We start from the raw sequence: 19,393 nt of genomic DNA, 5'->3' as shown, positions 1-19,393 counted from the left end.
ACAGCAGCTGAGGGGCTCACGTGCACGTGTTAGCCACTGCACTGGAGGCCTGAGATCCGAGGCCCACTCTGCTCAGCTCTGGGACCCACATCAATATGTGTGTGTGTTGCGGGGGGCAGAAATCCAAAAGTCCACAGCTCTCAGGGGACCACAGGGGCTCTGCCACAGCAATTCTGACCGGCCAGTGTTTGCCAGTAGGCAGTTTTCATCTCCGTTTAAATCAAATGTTGATTTCTGGTCCTCTGTGTGCTTTCTGTTGCTGGTGTGAACGATTGGTGCTCAGTTAACAGGGTTCCCTTCCTGACCCGGGGCTGACTCCAGAAGCGGCTTGTGTTGTAGGTAGCTTGTTTGGTATTGAGCCAGGAAGCCCTGGGGGGTCAGTGGGGAATGCTGCAGGTTGCTGGGTGAGGATGGGGGACTCTTGGATCTCCTGAGGTCCGTGCGTGTGCACTGGCTGAGATCCTCAGCTTAGCCTGTCCTGCCCTGCCCTGCCCTGCAGAATGCTGCAGAAGAGCCTGTGGCAGGGCCACTGGGTGCAGCTGAGGCTGGAGGGTGGCAGCTGCCACGGAGACAAGCAGCTGCAGCACAACTGGGTGTGGCTGCTGAGGGACCTGTTAGAAATGCAGGTTCCTGAGCTGCCAATCAGAACCTGCATGGCACTGAGTTCCTGGGTGACCTGTGCCAGCCCAGGCTGGGAAGCATGCGCTGTCCCATGGCCACCGCTCCTTTCCCTTTCCCAGGCCCCCACTCTCACTCACCACCGCCCAGCACTGCGGCAGGGAATGGATGCCTCCAGCTCCAATGGGCTGGGCTTAACTCCATGGGAGGACAAGCCACTGAAGGCCCACGTGGCTGGGAGGAGGTGACACACTCAGGGAGCCCCAGGCCCAGCCCAGGGGAGGAGCCCCTCCCGCTGCCTCACCACACAGTGCCCGGAGGGCCGCCTGCCTCCTTAGGAAGGCCTGGTAAGCCTCGGAGCGCTTGTAGGCCTGCAGCTCCCGCAGGTAGCGCTGCTTGTCCTCATCTGCCTGGTCAATGTACCTCTGGAAGAAGAAGACAGAGGCTGAGACTCCTGCCCCACCCCAGGGACAGGGACCTCACTGCCGTGCAAGACATGCAGAAGGCTCTCTGTCCACTCTGCCGGCCTGGTCTAAGGACCACAGGGAAGCTGGTAGACCTGTTGCCCACCCCCGAGGCCTCCTCTTGATGACTGCATCTGTAGAATGAGCTCTTTTCCCTGAGCAGGGGAGGGATGAGGCAGAGGCCCAGGTACCCCTTCTGCCGCTGGCTTCCCTACAAATCCTGCCATACAGAGCAACCCAGAATAGCTCCTCCTCAATGTCCGCTGGTATGCAGGCACGGAGGGAAGTGCCACCTGCTGTCCCCAGCCCCTGCACAGATCTGAGTGAGCATGTTCCCTAGATAAAAGGGCTCTTTGGGAGAACTGATTTGTGCAATGTCACCCCTAGCACCCCTTTCAGAGACACTACCGGCCTGCAAGGTGCAGCCCCCAGCCCACTCTGACACAGTGGAGACCTTGCCTGCTGGATCTCATCTGTATCCCAGCTCTGGACATTGCCAGGCACAGAGCAGATGCCCAACAAGTACTTTCCTTATGTGAACTAAATTCTATCTAATGTGTCCAAAAGTCCTACAGGGCAACATCTAATTACCTTGATCTGTTCTAGAATATTCTCTATTTACCCATTGGCCAGTGCCTCATGGCCTGGCTGTGCCTGACTGGCCCAGGAGATGCAGCAGGAACCACTGTTCCTGGAGGGTGGAGGAGAGGCACCACCCACATCTGTATTCCAGAAGGTTCCCTTGCTGGCTCCAGTGTGAGCGATGGACAAGCAGAGCTCAGCCCGTCCAGGCTGCCACGGGCCTCTGCTCACTTACCAGGCAGCAAAGCCCTACCTGCTTTTTCTCCTGCGCCAGCTGTGCCCACTGCGCGGCCAGCATCTTGGTGATCTCTGTGAAAGGCAGGTCGGGGTGTGTGGCACGAAGCTGGCTTCTCTGTTCATTCAGGAATATCACGTACCTGTGCCAAGAGGAACAGCTCTGTTTCTGCTGCCAGCTGTTCACAAACATCAAGCTGGGATTCTGTTCAGAATTCTCGACCTAAGCAGCAAAATGGGGACTAAACAGGAAGGAAATGTGGAGCTGGCTATCTACCTGGCATCCGAGGAGAGGGCAAGGATTCAGAAGAGGACAAAAGAGGTTGCCCCATGGTCCAGGCCTGTCCTGCCCCCTGCAGGCAGTCACTTAAGCTGCTTAAGCCTCAGTTTCTTCCTCTGAGGAATGGATCTGACATGTGTGCAGCTCTGGGCCTCTAGACTGGGCCTGTGGGTTACAGGAACACACAGAAAGGACGCTCTGTGGTGAAACAGTGTGCACCTGCAGATGGGGAGAAACTCTACAAGCTTGGAAAGGGGAGCACAGGGCTATTCAGGGCAGTGGCTGGCAGTGGACATGAGCTCTCTCTTGTGTGGCACAAGATGCAAAGGACAAGGGTGCTGGGCGGGGAGTTGAGCCTGGCTGGCCCAGGCTACAGAACACCGTGCCTTCAGTCCTGGGATAAAAACCACACCCACCGTCCCCGGCCTCTTCCATCCTGCCTGCGCATGCCTCTGGCCCAGGCCTTCCAGGAGCAGACCCCACCACAGGTTTAAGAGTCACACAGCCCACACTTCACTCCCAGCAGCGTGACGGCCCCTCACAGCCCAGGGATGTAAGTGAACGAGGCCACAGGTGGGCTGCCATGACCTTCTCCTGGGTGACCTCCCCACAGCTTACCCTGTGGTGGGTGCACGGGGCACAGACAGGTCCTTCGGGGGCTTCCTCTTCTTGCCTCTGGGCCAGCCCCCTTTCCTTCTCTGAAACAGAAACCCACAGAGGAAGAGCTGAGCACAGGCAGGCAGGACTTTGCCGACAGGTGTTTTCTGTGTCACACAGTCCCCTGGCCAGCTTCCTTTGCAGAGAGGGAGTGGCCAGTTCCTGAATGGAAACTGAGGCACAGAGACATACAATGGCTGCCTAGTGTCACCCAGCAGGGTCAGGAGCTAAGACCTTCCCTCCAGTATGAGGCTCCACTAAAAAAAGCATCCCAGGGATGGTCTAAATGGTCAGAAAGACAGTGGTGACACCAGTCTTCAAACCAAAGACCCTGAAGGAAAGGACCTGCCTCGTTGTGTGTGTGTGTGGGGGGGGAAATGACCCCTCTCTCCCTCCACCAGCCCAGCTTCCAGGTTTCCAAACAGCCTCATAGACATCTCTGCCTTGGCTTTGCAGGTCAGGAGACACAAAGCAAGTCAGGTTCCAGGGGCTGGGAGACACTGCCACCACCAGGCCAGCTGTGCAGGGGACCTCAGAAGATAGGACTCGGAAGCACCTGGGAATTAAGGGGCAGGCAGATCAAGCTCAGACTTAGCAGGCAGCAGAGTGCTGCCAGGGCATCCCCCATGGGCACAGAGTAGGAATGAAGCAACTGGCACTCTCTTTGGCTCGGATCTGTACCGACATCCGCAAGAGGCGCTGCCAGGACTTTCAGCACCCTGGAGAGCGCCAGGCCCAGGGTGAGCTGGGCGTGGTTTTCCTGCCTGCAGGCTCCTTGAATCTGAGCAAGCTGCTCCCTCCTATGTCACTGAGAGTCCCACACACAGATGACACAGCCTGGTCCCTGCATGTCCCCAGATGTAGGAGCACACCCACAGATTCCACAGAGCTGGTGCTGCCCTGTGGACCCCACATCCCTCTAAGGTCCTGGTCACCTCTCCCTGAGTCCCAAGGCTACCTGGTCCACAGAAGTGCCTTCTGTAATCAGGAGTCACCACAAGCTAGTATTTGCCTCGAATCCAAACAAACCTGCTCCTTATTTTCCAGGCATCCTGGGGCCCTTTGTTCCAGCCTCTATTAAAAGCCTCTCCCACTGTTTTCCTGGAAACCACAGTTACAAGACAAAGGCACTGGGAAGGCAGCAGGGAGATTTTTTCCCCCAGAAGCTTTCTCTTCCTGCTGAATTTCATGTGCAGGATTTATATTAAATTGCCTCTGTCCTACATTGAGCCAGGCTGACAGCAGGCGCCTCACCAGCCCAGGGCCTTCCAGATGTGGACAATGGACGAGGGCCACACCCTTAGTGCATCAGCTAGAAAGGAAATGGAGGGAGGGAAGAAGGGAGGGAGAGAAGAAGGGAGAGAGAGAGGGAGGGAGAGAGTGGGAGAGAGGAAGGGACAGAGAGAGACAGAAAAAGAGAGAGAGAGAGGGAGGGAGGGAGGGTGAAATAGCTGAGTACAAAAGAATGGCTTTTTAAAAAGAGTGCAGCTGGAAACAGAGCAGAAAATCAACTAAGAGGCAAAATGCGAGGAGGAAAAGCTGCATTCCAGAAGATTCTTCGCCTGCCTCGACTTTTCTGGCTCCCATTGTGGCTGACAGAGAACACTGGGCATTTGGCCTTACACACAGGATTTTGTTTCACAAATACAAGCTCACAGGGAGTCAGCAGGGGCTCGAGTAACACACACTCTGCCCCAGGCCCACCACTTGCCTCGGCAGCCCCTTCACCTCTGTCAGTGCCCAAAAGGCAGCGAGGGGGACACCTATATGAGGGCTCGTGAAAGGGTCAGAGATGGAGCAGGAAGCCATGTGTATCTTCCTTCCTTCTCCTTGTCAGTGAGGAAAATGCCTTAAGTAGAGGTCAGTCACAGCAGCTCGCGCCTGCGATCCACATGACTCCGGAAGTGGAGATCTGGAAAAGGTCGGCTCAAGGTCACCTAGGAACAGAAGTCAGCCAGGCTCCATCTCAACCAATGGCGGGACACATGTATGACCCCGACATGTGGGAGACACAGGTAGCAGGATTTCTGGCTGAGGTTGATCCTGGTTGAAAAACAAAGTGATCCTACCCAGACAGTAACTAACACAAAAAAGGCTTGGCTGTGCCCCGGATGAAAGCATTCCTGCCTAGCAAGCTGGAGACCCTACATTCAAATACTAGTACCACCAAGAAAAAGAGGAGATTCCAGTAGGAGCGGGCCAGTAGGGTTCTGTGGGTGAATAATGCTCCTCTTTTCATGCTTTCACGGGAGGGTAACAGGCTGGCTTCATGCTGACTGCAATCCCAGCCTCTGTGGGTATTGATGGCAACAACCATAGAGTGGGTGACAAGGGCGGGGCTAGCACCAGACTCGTCTGTGTGTGGGACTGTGACCTTAGAAGAAGGAAAGGCCTTCCTCCTTCACTTCCTCCCTCCCCTTGCCCTCCCCCTCCACTGTCTCTCCCCTCTTCCTTGACTAGCACTCAGCCTTGGCCTTCCAGCCTCCAGAGCTACGAGGATGTCACGAGATGTGGGTGGCCCTGTCCACCTCATGCTTTCTCATTCGGCTTTCAGCCACACATCCAGCCCCTCTTTGTGCTGGTTAATTGGAGATGGAGTCTGGAGGACTTTCCTGCTCAGGCTGGCTTCAAGCCACGAGCCTCCAGGTCTCAGCCTCCTGAGTAGCTAGGAATATAGGTATGAGCCTTTGGACACTATCTTTTTCAAGGCCTGCTCACTCTCTCTTGCTTTTTGGCTCAAGGTTGGCGCTCTATCACTTGAGCCACACCTCCCCTTTTGGCTTTTGGCTTGTTAACTGGACTTAAGCTTGTTTCATGGATTTTTCTGCTAGCTTCGGGTGCAAAACTTTACCCCGTACATCGTTTTTAATAGAGGACTGCCACATACCAGTGGGACAGCGGCCTGATTGAGGCAGGTGCCAGCAGGCAATCCCTGATGTCCAGTGGGGCACCGGGTATGATGAAAGACTCCCGCTTCCGGCTGTGAAACCTTGAACACACTCCCAGCCTCTCTGTGCCTTGGTGCCCTCTGTGCCCTGAGTGCTCTTACAGTTCTGGGGACTCGGTGAGCAGGCTCTGGCCAGGAGGTGCTCAGGCTGAGGGTGCCCTCCGCTGGCTGCTATAGTAACTGCAGTGGGCCTTTTGTGTGAATCCTGCCATACCACTTTCTGCACCTGTCACCTTGGAAGCTGCTAGACCTTTCTGCATCTGGCTCCAGATGCAAGGGGGGGCCTGGCTACCAAGGTCGAGTACCTAGGACCCAGGAGCCTGAGATCTGAGGATCACGGCTTCTAGCCAGCCTGGGCAGGAAAGACCATGAGATTCCAGTTAGCCACCAGAAAACAGCACGTAGTGTTGTGATTCCAAGTGGTAGAGTTCAAGTCTTGAGGGGAAGAGCTCAGGGACAGCACCTAGGCCCTGAGTTCAGGCCTCACAACCAACCAAAGACATACATACATACATACATACATACATACATACATACCTCACAGGCTTGAGAAGATTCAAAGACAGTACACAGGCCCTGACCCGAGCTTAGAGCACAGAAAATGCTAAGCATGTCCTGGCTGCTCCGCACCAGTTAGAGGCCAATGGGCACTTGTGTATGAGGCCCTCGGCGCCCAGCCCCAAGCATGGCACTTGCCTTTGGCTCCTCTGTGTCCTGCACCTTTGGCACAGGCAGAGATGCCACGTCCTGGCAGCGGGCCTGGAGTGTTGAGTTCCCAGGGGGTGGTTCACAGGGCACGTGCAGAGCTGGGAAAAAGTAGTTGACAAGCTCTAAAACAACAAGAAACACCCCCATGAGGTCGGAGACTGTGAACTCCCATCACCCACCCCTGTGGCTGTCAACATAGGCCGTCCACAGGTGACAGATACATTCCAGATATTCCCAGTGACAGCGAATGTGGAAACCTGAGTCCAGGGTCCCTGCTGGGAATAACTGGCTGGCTGCTCTGGATGATGGTGCATAAAAGGAAGCCACTTCCTGGCAAGCAAGCAGAGTGGTTAGACGCCAGGGAGCGTGAAGGTTCTGTGCAACAGCAGCTCATGTTATGGATTTAGCCACAGAGATAGCTACATACAGACCCACACTACAGGCCATTTATGCAGCATGTCACATGACACACTGCCCAGGCCTCCCGAGCTGATGTTCGGGGCAGTGGGCTGAGCAGCCCGTGTCAGCTGACATCTCAGAAGACTTTTCCACTGGTGCATGTGCAGCTGTCACTTGAAATGTCAAGAGCTGACTGAGGTCAAGTTACTCCCTTCCCCCATTCCCAGGAAGGAAGCAGGCAGGGTCAGGAACTTGTTCTATGGATAGAGGGGTAGCCATAAGATAGTCTCATAGTTCAGATTCGTCAGAGGCACAGAGTGCGTGTGCACACATGAGACCACGGGGAGCTGGGGGCAGGGAGCCACAGGGAGCCATGTCCAGAGCCAGATAACTGGGGAGAGATCAGGTTTCCTGGGTAACCATCCTTCCCTCTCTCCAGCTTGGCCCTTTTCACTGAGCTGGGCAGTCAGAGTTCCTGATGTCACAGCCTCTAAGTTCCACCAGTGTCCCAGGCCTCTACTTAAGCCACAAAGCAGAGACCAGCTCCCCATCACACTGTCCTGAGAGGAAGGAAAGGTGTAGACTCTACTAGATCTCCTCAGAGCTTCCTGCAAAGAGGAAATGTTCATTCTCCAGTGCCACTCTACCCGGCCATTTTGCTTTTCCCACACAATTAAGTGTGCTCTAGAACCAAGACCAGCAATAGTGATACTGGAGTTGGATTTCAGGACTCTGCTTGTAAGGCAGGCATTCTGCCTCAAACCATCCTTCCAGTCCTTTTGTGAACTGATGATGATGATGATGATGATGATGATGATGATGATGATGATTTCAGTCGTGGGGCTTGAACTCTGGGCCTGGACACTGTCCCTGAGCTCTTCAGCTCAAGGGTACTACTCTACCACTTGAGCCACAGTGTCACTTCTGGTTTTCTGGGGGTTCATTGGGTCTCACAGCCTTTTCCTGCCTGGGCTGGCTTTGAACTGCAATCCTCAGATCTCAGCCTCCTGAGAAGCTAGGATTACAGATGTGAGCCACTGGCTTCCAGCTGAACTGATTAATTTTGAGATAGAGTCTCAGTTTCTGCCCAGGCCTATGCTTACACCACAGTCCCCCTACTTTAGGTTTACCATTGTAGTTGGGACGACACTCATAAACCACCACACACAGCTTCTGTTAAGGTGGTGTGTCACAGACACCAGGAATGAAGGTTGCTTATTCTGGCACTGGGGGCTCCGGGAGGTGGGGTCTCCAGTCCCACATACATCCAACCCATATGGCTGTCTCTGAAGAGTGGTGATGAAAACCACAGGTGCTGTTTTTACACGTGGTTACTCACTGACCTCCCCCACCCCTATCTTGACTTTTAGTACTATGGCCACATACAATCCATTTCATAGATGGAAAAACAAGTTCCTAGAGGTCTGTGGCTTCTCACTATGGCACCCACCCCACGCCTGCTTTCTCCCTCTCCCCAGTTACCTCACCAACAAGTAGAAATCCTCTCCCATGCCACAGAGCCAGCCTCGAGACTCCCCACTTGCCCTTCCCAGGGCCCCCAGGGTGTCTAGGCAGGGCAGGAGGCTCCTGTGGTAAACTGCCTTTAGCTGGCTCATCTGCTCTGCAGACAGACATTAGCATGGGGTGCTCTGGCCCTGGCAGGGGCTACCAGCATACCAGTGTGCAGGGTGATATGGCCTGGGGAGGCTGGGTCGACCCCAGTCTTAGTTCTAGGAGTGCAGGGGATGGGAATGCAGTGACTGTTTTGCCTATTATTTTTTTTTTTTTTTTTTTTTGCCAGTACTGACACATGAAGTCAGGACCTTGTGTTCAGCCAGCTTTGTTGTTCTCGGCTAGCTAGCACTCTACCACAGGCAGGGTCACATCATGGCAATGGTGACAGGAGTGACAGCGCCTCCTCCCCCTCTCCGCCCTTCCTGGGCCACCCTCGGCCACCAAGCCCCGCAGGCCTGGAGTCACGTGGGAGCCATCTCTGCGGTGCCAGAGCCTGCGGGAGGCCCGAGGCCCGGCCGCCGCCACGCGGGGCTGGTCCCCAGGACCCCGCCCCCCGGAGGGGACACCCCAGCCCCCACCCCGGGAGGGAGACGCGGGGGGGGGGGACAAAGGGGGCACGAGGGACGCACGCCCAGCCACTGACCCGCAGCCTGGCCGCCATCCTGCTGCATGTCGCCGGCCGGGCTCTCGGCGGCAGAACGGCCTGGCTCCGCCACTCCCAGACCCGGTCCAGGCGCAGGTGGGAGCCGGCCACGCGCGCGCGCGGGCTCCCGGGCTGTGCGCTCGGCAGGGGGCGGGGCCCGGAGCCGCGAGGCCCCGCCCCCAAAGATGCCCGCCCCTCGCAGCCACGCCCCGGGAGGCCCCGCCCCCGCGAGGCCCCGCCCGCCGCCGACCTCCTCTTCTCATTCAGTCATGATCGCTGGAACTGGAGCAGCAAGGCTAGGAAGAGCCGGCCGCCTGTCTACCCGTCGGTGTCTGTCTCTACAGCAATCACCAAAGGCTCGGTTAAACGGTTGGAATCAGCCACAGTCCCGTCTTCTCTTCCAACGCAGGGCGTCCATACTTGCATTTTATTTCATTTTATTTTTTTGGGGGGGGTCATGGGGCTTGAACTCTAGCCTGGGCTGTCCCTGAGCTCTTCAGCTCAAGGGTCCCACCCTATCCTTGAGTCACAGCCCCATTTCCCATTTTCTGGTGATTAATTGGAGAGAAAAGAGTCTCTTGGCTTTGTATAATTGGAGATGAGTCTTTTGGCTTTGTATTGCCCCGGCTGGCTTTGAACCATGATCCTCAGATTTCAGCCTGCTGAGTAGCTAAGATTACAGGTATGAGACCACCACACCCCGTGCCATACTTGCATTTTAAACGCCAGCGTGTGGCAGGGACCCTGGAAGGAACCCTGGGGTTCAGGTACTCCTGAGTGAGTGTGTGGGTGTGTTTTGGGCTTCAAGTGTTTTGCCTGTTCAGTGGCTTGAACTCAGGGCTTCCTGCTCTCTCACTCAATTTTCTTACTTATAACGGATGCTCTGCTTCTCGAGATAACCAATGTTTGGCAATGAGGCAGCAGTGAGGATGCAGCCATTGGAAAAGGGGAAATGGACTCCAATCTTACTCCAAACACAAAAGTAGATTTTAGATTAAAAAAAAATGTAAGGAGCAGTCAACGTCTTGAAAGATAGTGTGGCATCCCAACAGTACTGTCAGCTGCCTTTACCTGCACACCTCACAAGTCCCCATCTCCTCCCACAAGGGGAGGGTCAGGGCAAGGACATCCAGACTCCATGTCAGCTGCCACAGCAGGAATCTCGTGTTGGGGGAACTGCAGCTGACCAGGACCAGAGACAAAACTGTCCTCTGCTGCCTCGACATGCAAACACATGGAAAATGACCAGTTCCAGAGAATTTAGCTAGAGGACCACGTAAAATCTGCCCCCCCAAATACTTCCCCAAGGTAAAAAATGTCACCTACGACACTTAAGATAGTTAGAGGCTGATAGTGCGCCTTGGTGTCCAGGAGGAGTAAATGCCCACTTTCCAGGCCCAGCACCACACACCAGGCTCCTGATTCTTTACCCAGCTAAGAAGCTGCTCAGTGGAGGACCAGAACTGGTGCTGCTCTTCCTATCATGGGTGGGGGGGGGAGGTTTGAGGTGACACCAGGAAGAACGGATGAAGGGTGGAACAGGGGGAGATGGGTGTTAGGTATGACTCACCTCTGTCAGACAGGAAGTCTGCAGCTCCCAGGAGAGATGGGACTTGTGCCAGGGCCATCACTCATGACCCAGCCGTGTTCAAGCCTCGTACCCCAATTCTTCATCCCACTCTGGATTTCCTGGGTTCCATAGCCTCTTGGCCAGCCTTCTTTTCACTTCTTCCCAGGTGCTGAGACGCAGGGCCCTGATGCACAGGTGCTGAGCAGGTGTGGGCTGCTCTGCTGTCACCAGCGGGTGACCTGATTAAGGTCACCACACAAAGTGATCTGATGGAGTTATTGGACTGCCCAAGGATGGGGGTGGGGATGAAAGTCAGCTCTGAACCTGGCCCTTCGCAGGTGCTCAGTAAATGGTACTGTCGTCGGTGATGGGATCGCATATTTATCTTGCAGTCAGGTCCTGGGATGCTGATCCAAGCTCTGCTGGCTGTGTGATTGTGGGCAGGTTCCCAGGGGTCTGCAGTAAGGATTATGAAGTTGCTGCCTGTGCATCCATCTGCTCAGGGTTGGGGCAGATAGGACTCTGCCTATTACTGCCCTTCTCTGCCTAGAACCAACAACTGGGCCCAACACCACGCTAACCCTGGCTCTAGTCTGCAGCTTCTCTCACCTCCTGTAGTTCAGTAGCCTCCAGCCTCCACCTTCCCACCCAGCCCTCTTGCAAAGACCCAGCCCACTCCACAAGGGTTCAAACCATGCCATCTACCAGTGCTCTAAGGCAGCCCGAGGGAGGGGTGGGGGGCATCCGGTCTGGCTGGCCAGGCTCACCCTGCCTGCCCCCTAGAGGCAGCAGAAGGAAATGTTCGTGGGGACTTCCCGATTCCAGTTCTGCAGGCTCCGAGCGCTCTGCCTCCTCCTGTGTCAGTCTACATGCTCTTCCTCCAGGTAGCACAGGACTCTCCCCACAGCTCCTTCCTCTGCACCTCTGCAACTTTCCATCATGATGATCTGTCTCTCCTCCACCCCTGTCCCCATGATAGACAGCAGAAGCAACTGCTTCTCCGAAGTGTTCCCAGTTTTCTACCCTGTCAGACACAGACACCAGCCCTCCCTCTCATGCCCACCAGAGCCCCTGCTACTCATGTTCTTCCTAAGAAACCTCCCTGGCTCCCTTGCAGACAGGAGGCTGAATCCACACTCAGGCACCTCAAGCCACCTCTGCTTCTTGCTGACACATTCTGGCTAACATCAGGGGCCAACTTCCCAGGGCTGCCCTGCCTCTCCAGGTGGGCCAGACCTCTACTCAACCCTCACACCTTTCCTCCTCTGTAAGAATGACCACAGCTGTGGATCAATTAGTCATGAAAGAATACCCCTCTGGGAACCTGGGATGCAGGCCTGCATTTGGGCAGATTCTCTGCAGATGTTGGTTGGTAAGACTTGTGACAAGATCACCACAGACAATCTTGGTGCTTCCACAATCACTAATGTTCTTACAAATGACACAGAACAGGAAGGCTGTGGTCCTAAGGCTGGGACTGGAGCTCCATAGACAGGCCGTGCCTTTAGCCCCCAGCTGAAGAGGTAGGTAGGGCCTCCCTTAGGACTCTGGGGAGATGCCTTCTGACCCCTGCATGTCACATGTTTGCCCTGCAAAAGCTTCAGAGAATGAAGTTCTATTGTCCTGTGCCTCCTAATAAGCAATAACTTATTATCAGCCCTAGGAAAGTAACACAGATTCAAACATTAACTAACTTCATTGACAAGTTTTTTTTTGTTTGTTTGTTTGTTTGGTTTTTTTTTGCCAGTCCTAGGCTTGAGCTCAGGGCCTGAGCCCGGTCCTTGAACTTTCTCAAGGCTAGAGCTCTACCATTTGAGTCTCAGCACCATTTCCAGCTTTCTTTTCTATGTATGTGGTACCAAAGAATCAAACCCATGTCTTCACGCATACTAGGCAAGCAGTTTACCACTAGGCCAAACTCCCAGCCCATCATCGAAAAGTTTTTGAGCTTAGTATTACCCAAAAGCCCATTTGACACATAGGGAAATGGAGGGTGATTTCCTTGTCCACTAGAAGTGGACATCTGACCATAGGATGGAATGCCCCCCACTTTGCAGAGGGGCTGACACTGCATCACGTGGGTCGAGGCACACTTGCATGGGACTGCTGGGCCTGAGTTACGTGGTGTCAGAGAGATCACTTCAGACACACACTTGGAATGTGCTAGCTCTGTGTCATCAGATGCTTGGTCTCTGAACCCCAACTTTTCACTCTTGGCAGGGACACGTCGTAGCATCTGCCTGGAGGGCTATCCAGTGACTTCATGGTGCCAGCTGGGGATATCTACAGGCAGGGTCTTCAAAAGGCTGGGAAGGTCAGAGCTTTGGCTCACAAGATCTTGTAATTGGGGATATTGTACAGAAGAGGGATAGTTGAGCCACTCCTGGCTCAGCTGCTGCCAGGGATGCATTCAAAAACACCAGACAGCGGGCATTCCTACAGCAGAACCATACAGACTCACAAGTCTTAAGGCTGGGAGGCAAGCTCAGGGTGTTGCTGGGGTGTCTCCTTGCTCTGCTGTGGCATCTTTTCCATGTCTTGCCAGGATCTGTGTGTGTGTGTGTGTCCTGACCCTCTTCTCCCGAGGACCTCAGGCAGACTGTATGTGGGCCTCTCTGGTGGCTGATGTTCCTCCCACAGCCTCTGTGAAGTCTGTAAACATCACCACCTTCTGAAAGGCAGTGAGTGGTTAGCACTTGGACAGAGGGGACTGGGTGGGGGGCACAACTATGTCCCCTTCTTCCAAGCCCTTGTATCCTACTTCCTTTCGCACTGGAAGCTGCCAGGCTCAGGGTGTTTGGGGCATGCAGTGAATGGAAGTGGGGGTGGGGCCAGGCCCATGGCCTCCATGGGATGTGTGCAAATGGCGTTGGTCCAGGGAGTGCTCACTGAGCAGGTCTAGGACCAGCAGCAGGGCAGCACAGGGCATTGGAAACAGGGGCCACAGTCCCCAGCACGAGTAGAGGAGTGGGGTGGTGTCCTGCAGACCTTCAGAAGTTCAAGCTGATCTTGAATCCACCACAGAGCTTTAGCAGGTCATGAGGGACACTGGGCAGGATGCAGCTCCCCAGGGCCCAAGGTGGGCACTGAGGTCAGGAAGCTGTGCTGTGCTGAAACTTCACCATGAAAATTCATGAAGTCACAGTGAGACAAGTGGTGTGGAACGCATCTGTCATCTCAGATACTTCAGAGAAGCAAGACTTCCATCTCAACCAGAACACCGAGCACAATGGTGTCCATGTGTGAGTCCAGACTACAGTCTGAGGGCCTCAGGCAAACACACAAGATTTTATCTGAAACTTAAAGCTAAAAAGGGCAGGGGGCACGGCTCAAATGTTACAACACTTGTCTAGGAAGCACAAAGCTCGGTGTTCAAACCTTATCACCACAAAAACAGATTCTTGGTGCTGACAGCTCACAGCTGTAATTTTAGCTACTCAGGAGGCTGAGGTCTGAGGACTGTGGCTCAAAGCCAGTCCAGGCAAGAAAAGTCTGTGTGACTCTTATTGCCAATTAGCCACCAGCAAACTGGAAGTGGCGCTGTGGCTCAAAATGGTAGAGTGCTTGATCTAAAGACCTCAGGGACAGTGCCCGGACCCAGGATTCAAGCCCCAGGACTGACCAAACAAACATAAGAATTTTATTTTATTTAGTTTATCACTTTAGCATTCAATTTATGAAAGAAGTTTTGCCCAACTTGATGACAATGTTGAAAATGTAGGCGGCATTACGGATAAAGAAAATGAAAAAGTTTTCCCCAAACACATTCTTTTTCCCCATCTATATTAAGCTCTTGAGTTATCTATTTTCACCAAGAATAACCATTATTATAAAATTATTTCTCTAGCAAAATGTGATGCAAGAAGGAAGAAACAATAAAAGTAGACATATAAATATGGACATCAAATTACTAGTTCATAAAATCATTTTGTTTCTGCATTGTGTAACATTTGAGGCATTTGTCAATTTGAAACACTATAGATTTGTTACATTTTGTTATTTTAAATATGTATTCATTGTATACCAAAGTTTTATTTGTAATTTGTGTGTGTGAATGAGTTCTCCAGCTTGAACTCAGGTCCTGGTGCTATCCTTGAGCTTTTTTTTTTTTTTTTTGCCCAGTGCTAGTCCTCTACTACTTGTGGTACAGCTCCACTTCCAGCTTTTTTGTGGTTCACTGTCCCAGCTGTCTTTGAACTGTGATTCTCAGATCTTGGCCTCCTGAATAACAAGGATTACAGGTGTGAGTCATCAGTGTCTGGCTTGTTCGTAATTTTTTAAAATTCCTTTCCTCAAGGAGGGAGGCTCTAAGACATGAAACCAACTTTCCCTCTCCTCCTCCTCACTAACAGAACCCTCCATTTAAAAAATCTAAGCATCTGAAAAATGCTTCTCCAATTAAAAAAATCATTTTGTTCAGCTGCTTCTGAAGCAAAGGGTGGCCATTCAACACTGTCTGGTCAACCAGACAGAAGTCTGTAGAAAAGCAGTTAAAGCCAGCTGAATGATGGGTACAGGGGATCATTCTCCTTGACTAGAATAACAATGAATGTTAGAAGGCGGGCAGCCATCTTGGCACCTTGAAGACACTGTGAGGAAGAAAATCACATGCGGGGGACAAAGGAGTGACTGACAGATAAAGTGAGGGATAGCCACTGTAGACCTGGAGATTGTTCCAGCTATGCAGAGGAGATTTCTAAGGCTCACAGCCAAATGCAATCCTTAACTGATAGATGTATCGAAGTAATACAAACCCGGTGGTTTCAGTAACAGAAACTTACTGTCCTGAGTGGTACCCACTCTCGGGGAGGGTGCAGGGAGAATTCTGCTGCAAGCCTGGCTCTGAGCTTCTTTCTCGAGGTTGCTGCTGGTCTTCTTGTGGGTTCCTGGACTAGCTGACGCCCAGCCAACCCTGGCCTGCCTGTGTGTGCCACGGCCATTTTCTCCTTGGGTGCCTCTGAGTCCAGTTCCCCGGTTTTTAGAGCCTGGAGTCCAGGTCACCTAGTTCGGCCTGACTTCGTCTCCGCTGACTGCAGCTGGAATGGAATTCCAGTTCTAAACAAGGTCACACTGTGAGGGAGGTTCAACAAGTATTTCTTCCGTGAGAGCAGAGCAGGCCCCCAACGCTGGGGCCTCCTCCCCGGGGCCTCCTTCGCTCCCGCTGGGTCCTGGTCACAGCAAGGCCCAGGGATCCCTGCACCGCGTCGTGGTGGCTGCCCGCAGCCAGCGCATGTGCGCCCTGTCCCATCCGGGTGCCACCTTTCCTTCTCACCGCCTGGAGGACGGGCGGTCCTGGGCGGGGGGGTGTCAGGCCCACGAAGGTGGGCAGAGCCCCACGGGGGCCAGGGAGATCCTGGCGGATACCTGCAGACCCGGCCAGGCCGCGGCGGGGTGGGGTCAGCGCCTCCTCCGCCCCCTCCGCCTCACCCCCCACCCCCGCTCCTCCTCACCTCCTCAGCGGAGTCGGCCACGACCCTCCTCCCTCGCCGGCCCCCGCGGGCCACCATGACGAGCAGCGTTCCCGGGCGGTGCCCACGCTCCGGAGGCTTCGGCTCGGTGGGTGTGGGCTGGGGTCCCGGGCCCAGTGCGCACGCTCCGGACGCCGGGTCCTCGCGCGGCACAGCTCCCGGCGTCGGCCGCGGGCGGGGCCACGCCCCCTCCCGGATTGGCGGGGCCGCGCGCCAATAGGAAAGGCGGGCGCGGGGAGGGGGCGGGGCCGTGCGGGGAGGGGGCGGGGCCGTGCGGGGAGCCGGCGCCCGGCCGCCTCGGGAGCTGCAGCCGCGAGCCCGGCACGCGCCGGCCGCCCGAGCGAGCTCGCGACCCCAGCGCGTACGCCTCCGCCCAGCCGCCTCGGCTGCCCTGGACCATTTGACTGGATTCGATTTGCACGCGTTCGTTTTCTGTTCCATTTAGTCCTCCTGAAGGCGGTGGCGGCGGGCGCTCGGGCCGGGCGGCCCGGCCGGAGGATGCGGCGCGGGACTGCGCTCGCCACGCCCGCCGCTGCTGCCCGGCTCGGGCCGGGGCGCCGAGCAGGTAGGTGGCCGGGGCGGCGCGGGGGGACCCGCGGGGGTCCGTGCGCTCGGCCCGCGCCGCCGCCCGCCCTCCGGGCTGCAGCCGTCGCCCCGTCAGGACCCCGGTCCAGCCGCGCACCCCGGCGCCGGGCGCCGCCCTTCCGTTCCACCCACCTCCGCAGCCCCCTCTTCGGCCCGGCGCCTCCCATCCCACCCAGTCCCCCCCCCCGGCACCCGGGGTCCCTCGGCTCTCCTCCGCCGCCCCCCGAGCCTGGAGCCTCGCTCGGCGCGCGGGGAGGGGCGGCCCGGCCGCCTGGTGGGGGGGCGTGGCCGGCTCGGCTCTCCGCGGCCCCGAGGGTGGGTAGAGCCCTCGAGTCCCGGCCCCGGGGCGCCGCGGGGGCAGCTCTGGGGCTCCGGGGCGGCTGGGGTGGCGGGGCGGACGGGAACGGGGCCGCCCGCGCCCCGCACCCCGCACCCCGCGCGCTGCTCCGCCCACGTGGGCGCGGGGAGGAGGCGGAAGGATGCGAAGAAAGGCGGGTTCCCACCCTGCGGCCCGGGCACCCCTGGGCCTTCGGAGATGGCGCTACAGGGTTGATTGGCCCAGCGCTGCCTGGCACCTTGCGTGATGCCACTGCCTTCAGCCCAGCGACCTCTGCGTTGGGGAGACGAGGCCTAGCCTCCGCCACCTGGCTCAGTCATTCCGTCACCATCCTGTCTGGTCACCCCCATCCTTGCCGGGCTGGCATTTTTCTGCCGTAGGAGCTTCCTCCCAACCTCCCCCTAACCCGCCGCTCTCCAGAGCCTTGACCAGGCACAAGCTCTTTATATCGGCAGTACAGTCAGAATCTACGGGCTGGCCCTCCTCTGCTACCCACCCCGTGTGCACACACACTGGCACACTGCCCTGGGCCTTTGATTGTGGATTCCTTCTCTGGGAACGCCTTTCCTACACCTGGCCAAGGTCAGGGAGTGCCCCTCGCCAGGCCACAGCCACAGCTTCCCTGTGTACATCTGGCAGGGTGGGTCACTGCTGCCGTTTGGCCTGGCCTCCCAGATCCAGCGGATCTGCCAGGAGCAGCCTCGGACCTCCCCATCCACCCAGGGAGGATGTCACCTCCTGGTCCCTCCTCCAGGTTCTGGCTCCTGACAGCAGTTCTCCGGTCTAAGATGGACCCGGGGAGAGGAAAGCCTGGGGGTGGGTGTAGTGGTCAGGACTCCCCCTCACCTCCCCTCCCCCTCCCCCAGACCCAACCTGTCTCCTCCTGGGGTTGGGGGTGTAGTGCATGCTGCTGTACAATCTCCTACAAGCTTTGTAGTGCCTGGCATCTCTGCTCCAGGATTGGAGGGAGCTCTCACCTGCATGCTTAGCCAGGAAAGCCCCCAGCCATGTTTGAACATGGACCTGCCCAGTGAAGTGACTGCTTCATGATTCATGAACCATCCCTAGCTTCCACTGCCTGTGATCTGGCATGGACCCACATCCGGGCATCCCAGGTTCACCCTTTCCTTCTCCCTGCCCATCTCACGGACATGTCCTCACACAGGTGGTTCCACATGCACAGGATGGTTGTCTCTTCCTTTCTGTGGAGAACTTCTGTTCATACAGTAAGGCCCCACACTCAAATTACTTCTCTTTTGAGCCTGCTAGATCGCATGTTTCTCTCTACACATAGATAGAGCGTCATATGCATCTACTTTTTTTTCCCCCTTAAGCATCTGGGGACATAGGTCTAAGAGGCCCGTGGGCTGCCTTTGTGGGAAAGCCTCTGTCTATCTGTAGAGGAGTTGTGAGCACTGCCAAAACTGCAGAGAGGGGTGTGTCAGGCTTTACCCGCCGTCCCCGCGTGCATTAGGACCAGATCTGCAGGCCAGCTAGAGATGGCATCCAGGCCCTGCTCCCACTCAGCTGCCGAGTATCAGTCCTCTGGGATTTCTAGCCCAATGGGGGCTTTCTCTTGGAGGAATCGGGGGTGGCTGCCACAAGTTCCCATTCGCCTCTATGAGCCTCCTTCCCCACAGTGGGGGACCAGCTTGCCAGGTTTCTGAAGTCAGATTAACCTGTGTCCTATTTCTTGCCATCGTGTGATCTTAAGCAAGAGAATTGGCCTCTCTGCGCGTTCATTTCTGAGTCAATGTGCAGTAGTCCAGCTGGGCCGCGGTGGCTCTTTTCACCAGGTCATCTGAAGAGGAAGTGTGTGATGAGCTATGACAACATGCTTGCTTTCTTTTCTTTTTCTTTTTTGCCAGTCCTGGGGCTTGAACTCAAGGCCTGCACACTGTCTTTGGGTTTTCTCAAGGCTAGTGCTCTACCACTTGAGCCACAGCACCACTTGTAGCTTTTTTCTATGTATCTGATACTGAGGAATCGAAGACCTGAGTCTTCGTACATGCTAGGCAAAGCTTCCTGTTACTAGGCCAAATTCTTGGCCTGACAACATACTTTCTTAAGCTTTGTCACAAGAGCGAGTGACACATTGGAGGCTCCTCTTTGGCCTTCACCAGCCAACAGTGGAGCGAAGGACATAGCAGCAGCCACCTGCCCAGTGAGTGGGGCTGGGTCAGATAGGCAGAGCTTCACCTGTCTGTGTTAAGTGGCTTTGTCTGAGGATGGGAGCCAGTTCTCTGAAAGGAGCATGGTGCTCTGGCTTCACCGGCTTCACCTCTCACTCCTGCCTGGGTACTCTACAGCCGTCCCGCCGCTCACTGATGAGAAGCATGCCCAGGGCAGAACACTCAGCGGGCACTGCTTGGCACAGACCTCAAAG

The 19,393-nt window shown here is 55.7% G+C and overlaps 2 protein-coding genes across 6 annotated transcripts in view; one reads left to right on the top strand and one right to left on the bottom strand.

Moving 5' to 3' along the window:
• LOC150056001 (uncharacterized) overlaps positions 1 to 10,675 on the bottom strand; it is a 16,828-nt gene extending 6,153 nt beyond the window's left edge. The window contains exons 1-6 of the mRNA XM_090343173.1: positions 10,618 to 10,675; positions 9,048 to 9,302; positions 6,479 to 6,612; positions 2,797 to 2,876; positions 1,918 to 2,041; positions 923 to 1,043 (exon numbers count right to left, since the gene is read on the bottom strand). Coding sequence (XP_090199299.1) covers positions 923 to 1,043; positions 1,918 to 2,041; positions 2,797 to 2,876; positions 6,479 to 6,612; positions 9,048 to 9,302; positions 10,618 to 10,675 — 772 coding nt within the window. The remainder of the gene's footprint in view (positions 1 to 922; positions 1,044 to 1,917; positions 2,042 to 2,796; positions 2,877 to 6,478; positions 6,613 to 9,047; positions 9,303 to 10,617) is intronic.
• Positions 10,676 to 16,482: 5,807 nt separating this feature from the next.
• Jakmip1 (janus kinase and microtubule interacting protein 1) overlaps positions 16,483 to 19,393 on the top strand; it is a 72,936-nt gene continuing 70,025 nt past the window's right edge. For all 5 annotated transcript variants that reach the window (XM_090343847.1, XM_090343849.1, XM_090343845.1 and 2 more), the window contains exon 1: positions 16,483 to 16,650. The gene's annotated coding sequence lies outside the window, so the exon portion shown is untranslated. The remainder of the gene's footprint in view (positions 16,651 to 19,393) is intronic.

Source organism: Megascapheus bottae, chromosome 13 (genome assembly GCF_031878675.1).
Source record: "Megascapheus bottae isolate mThoBot1 chromosome 13, mThoBot2.hap1, whole genome shotgun sequence".
Taxonomy (NCBI): domain Eukaryota; kingdom Metazoa; phylum Chordata; class Mammalia; order Rodentia; family Geomyidae; genus Megascapheus; species Megascapheus bottae.
This window is presented reverse-complemented; position numbering and strand designations above follow the sequence as displayed.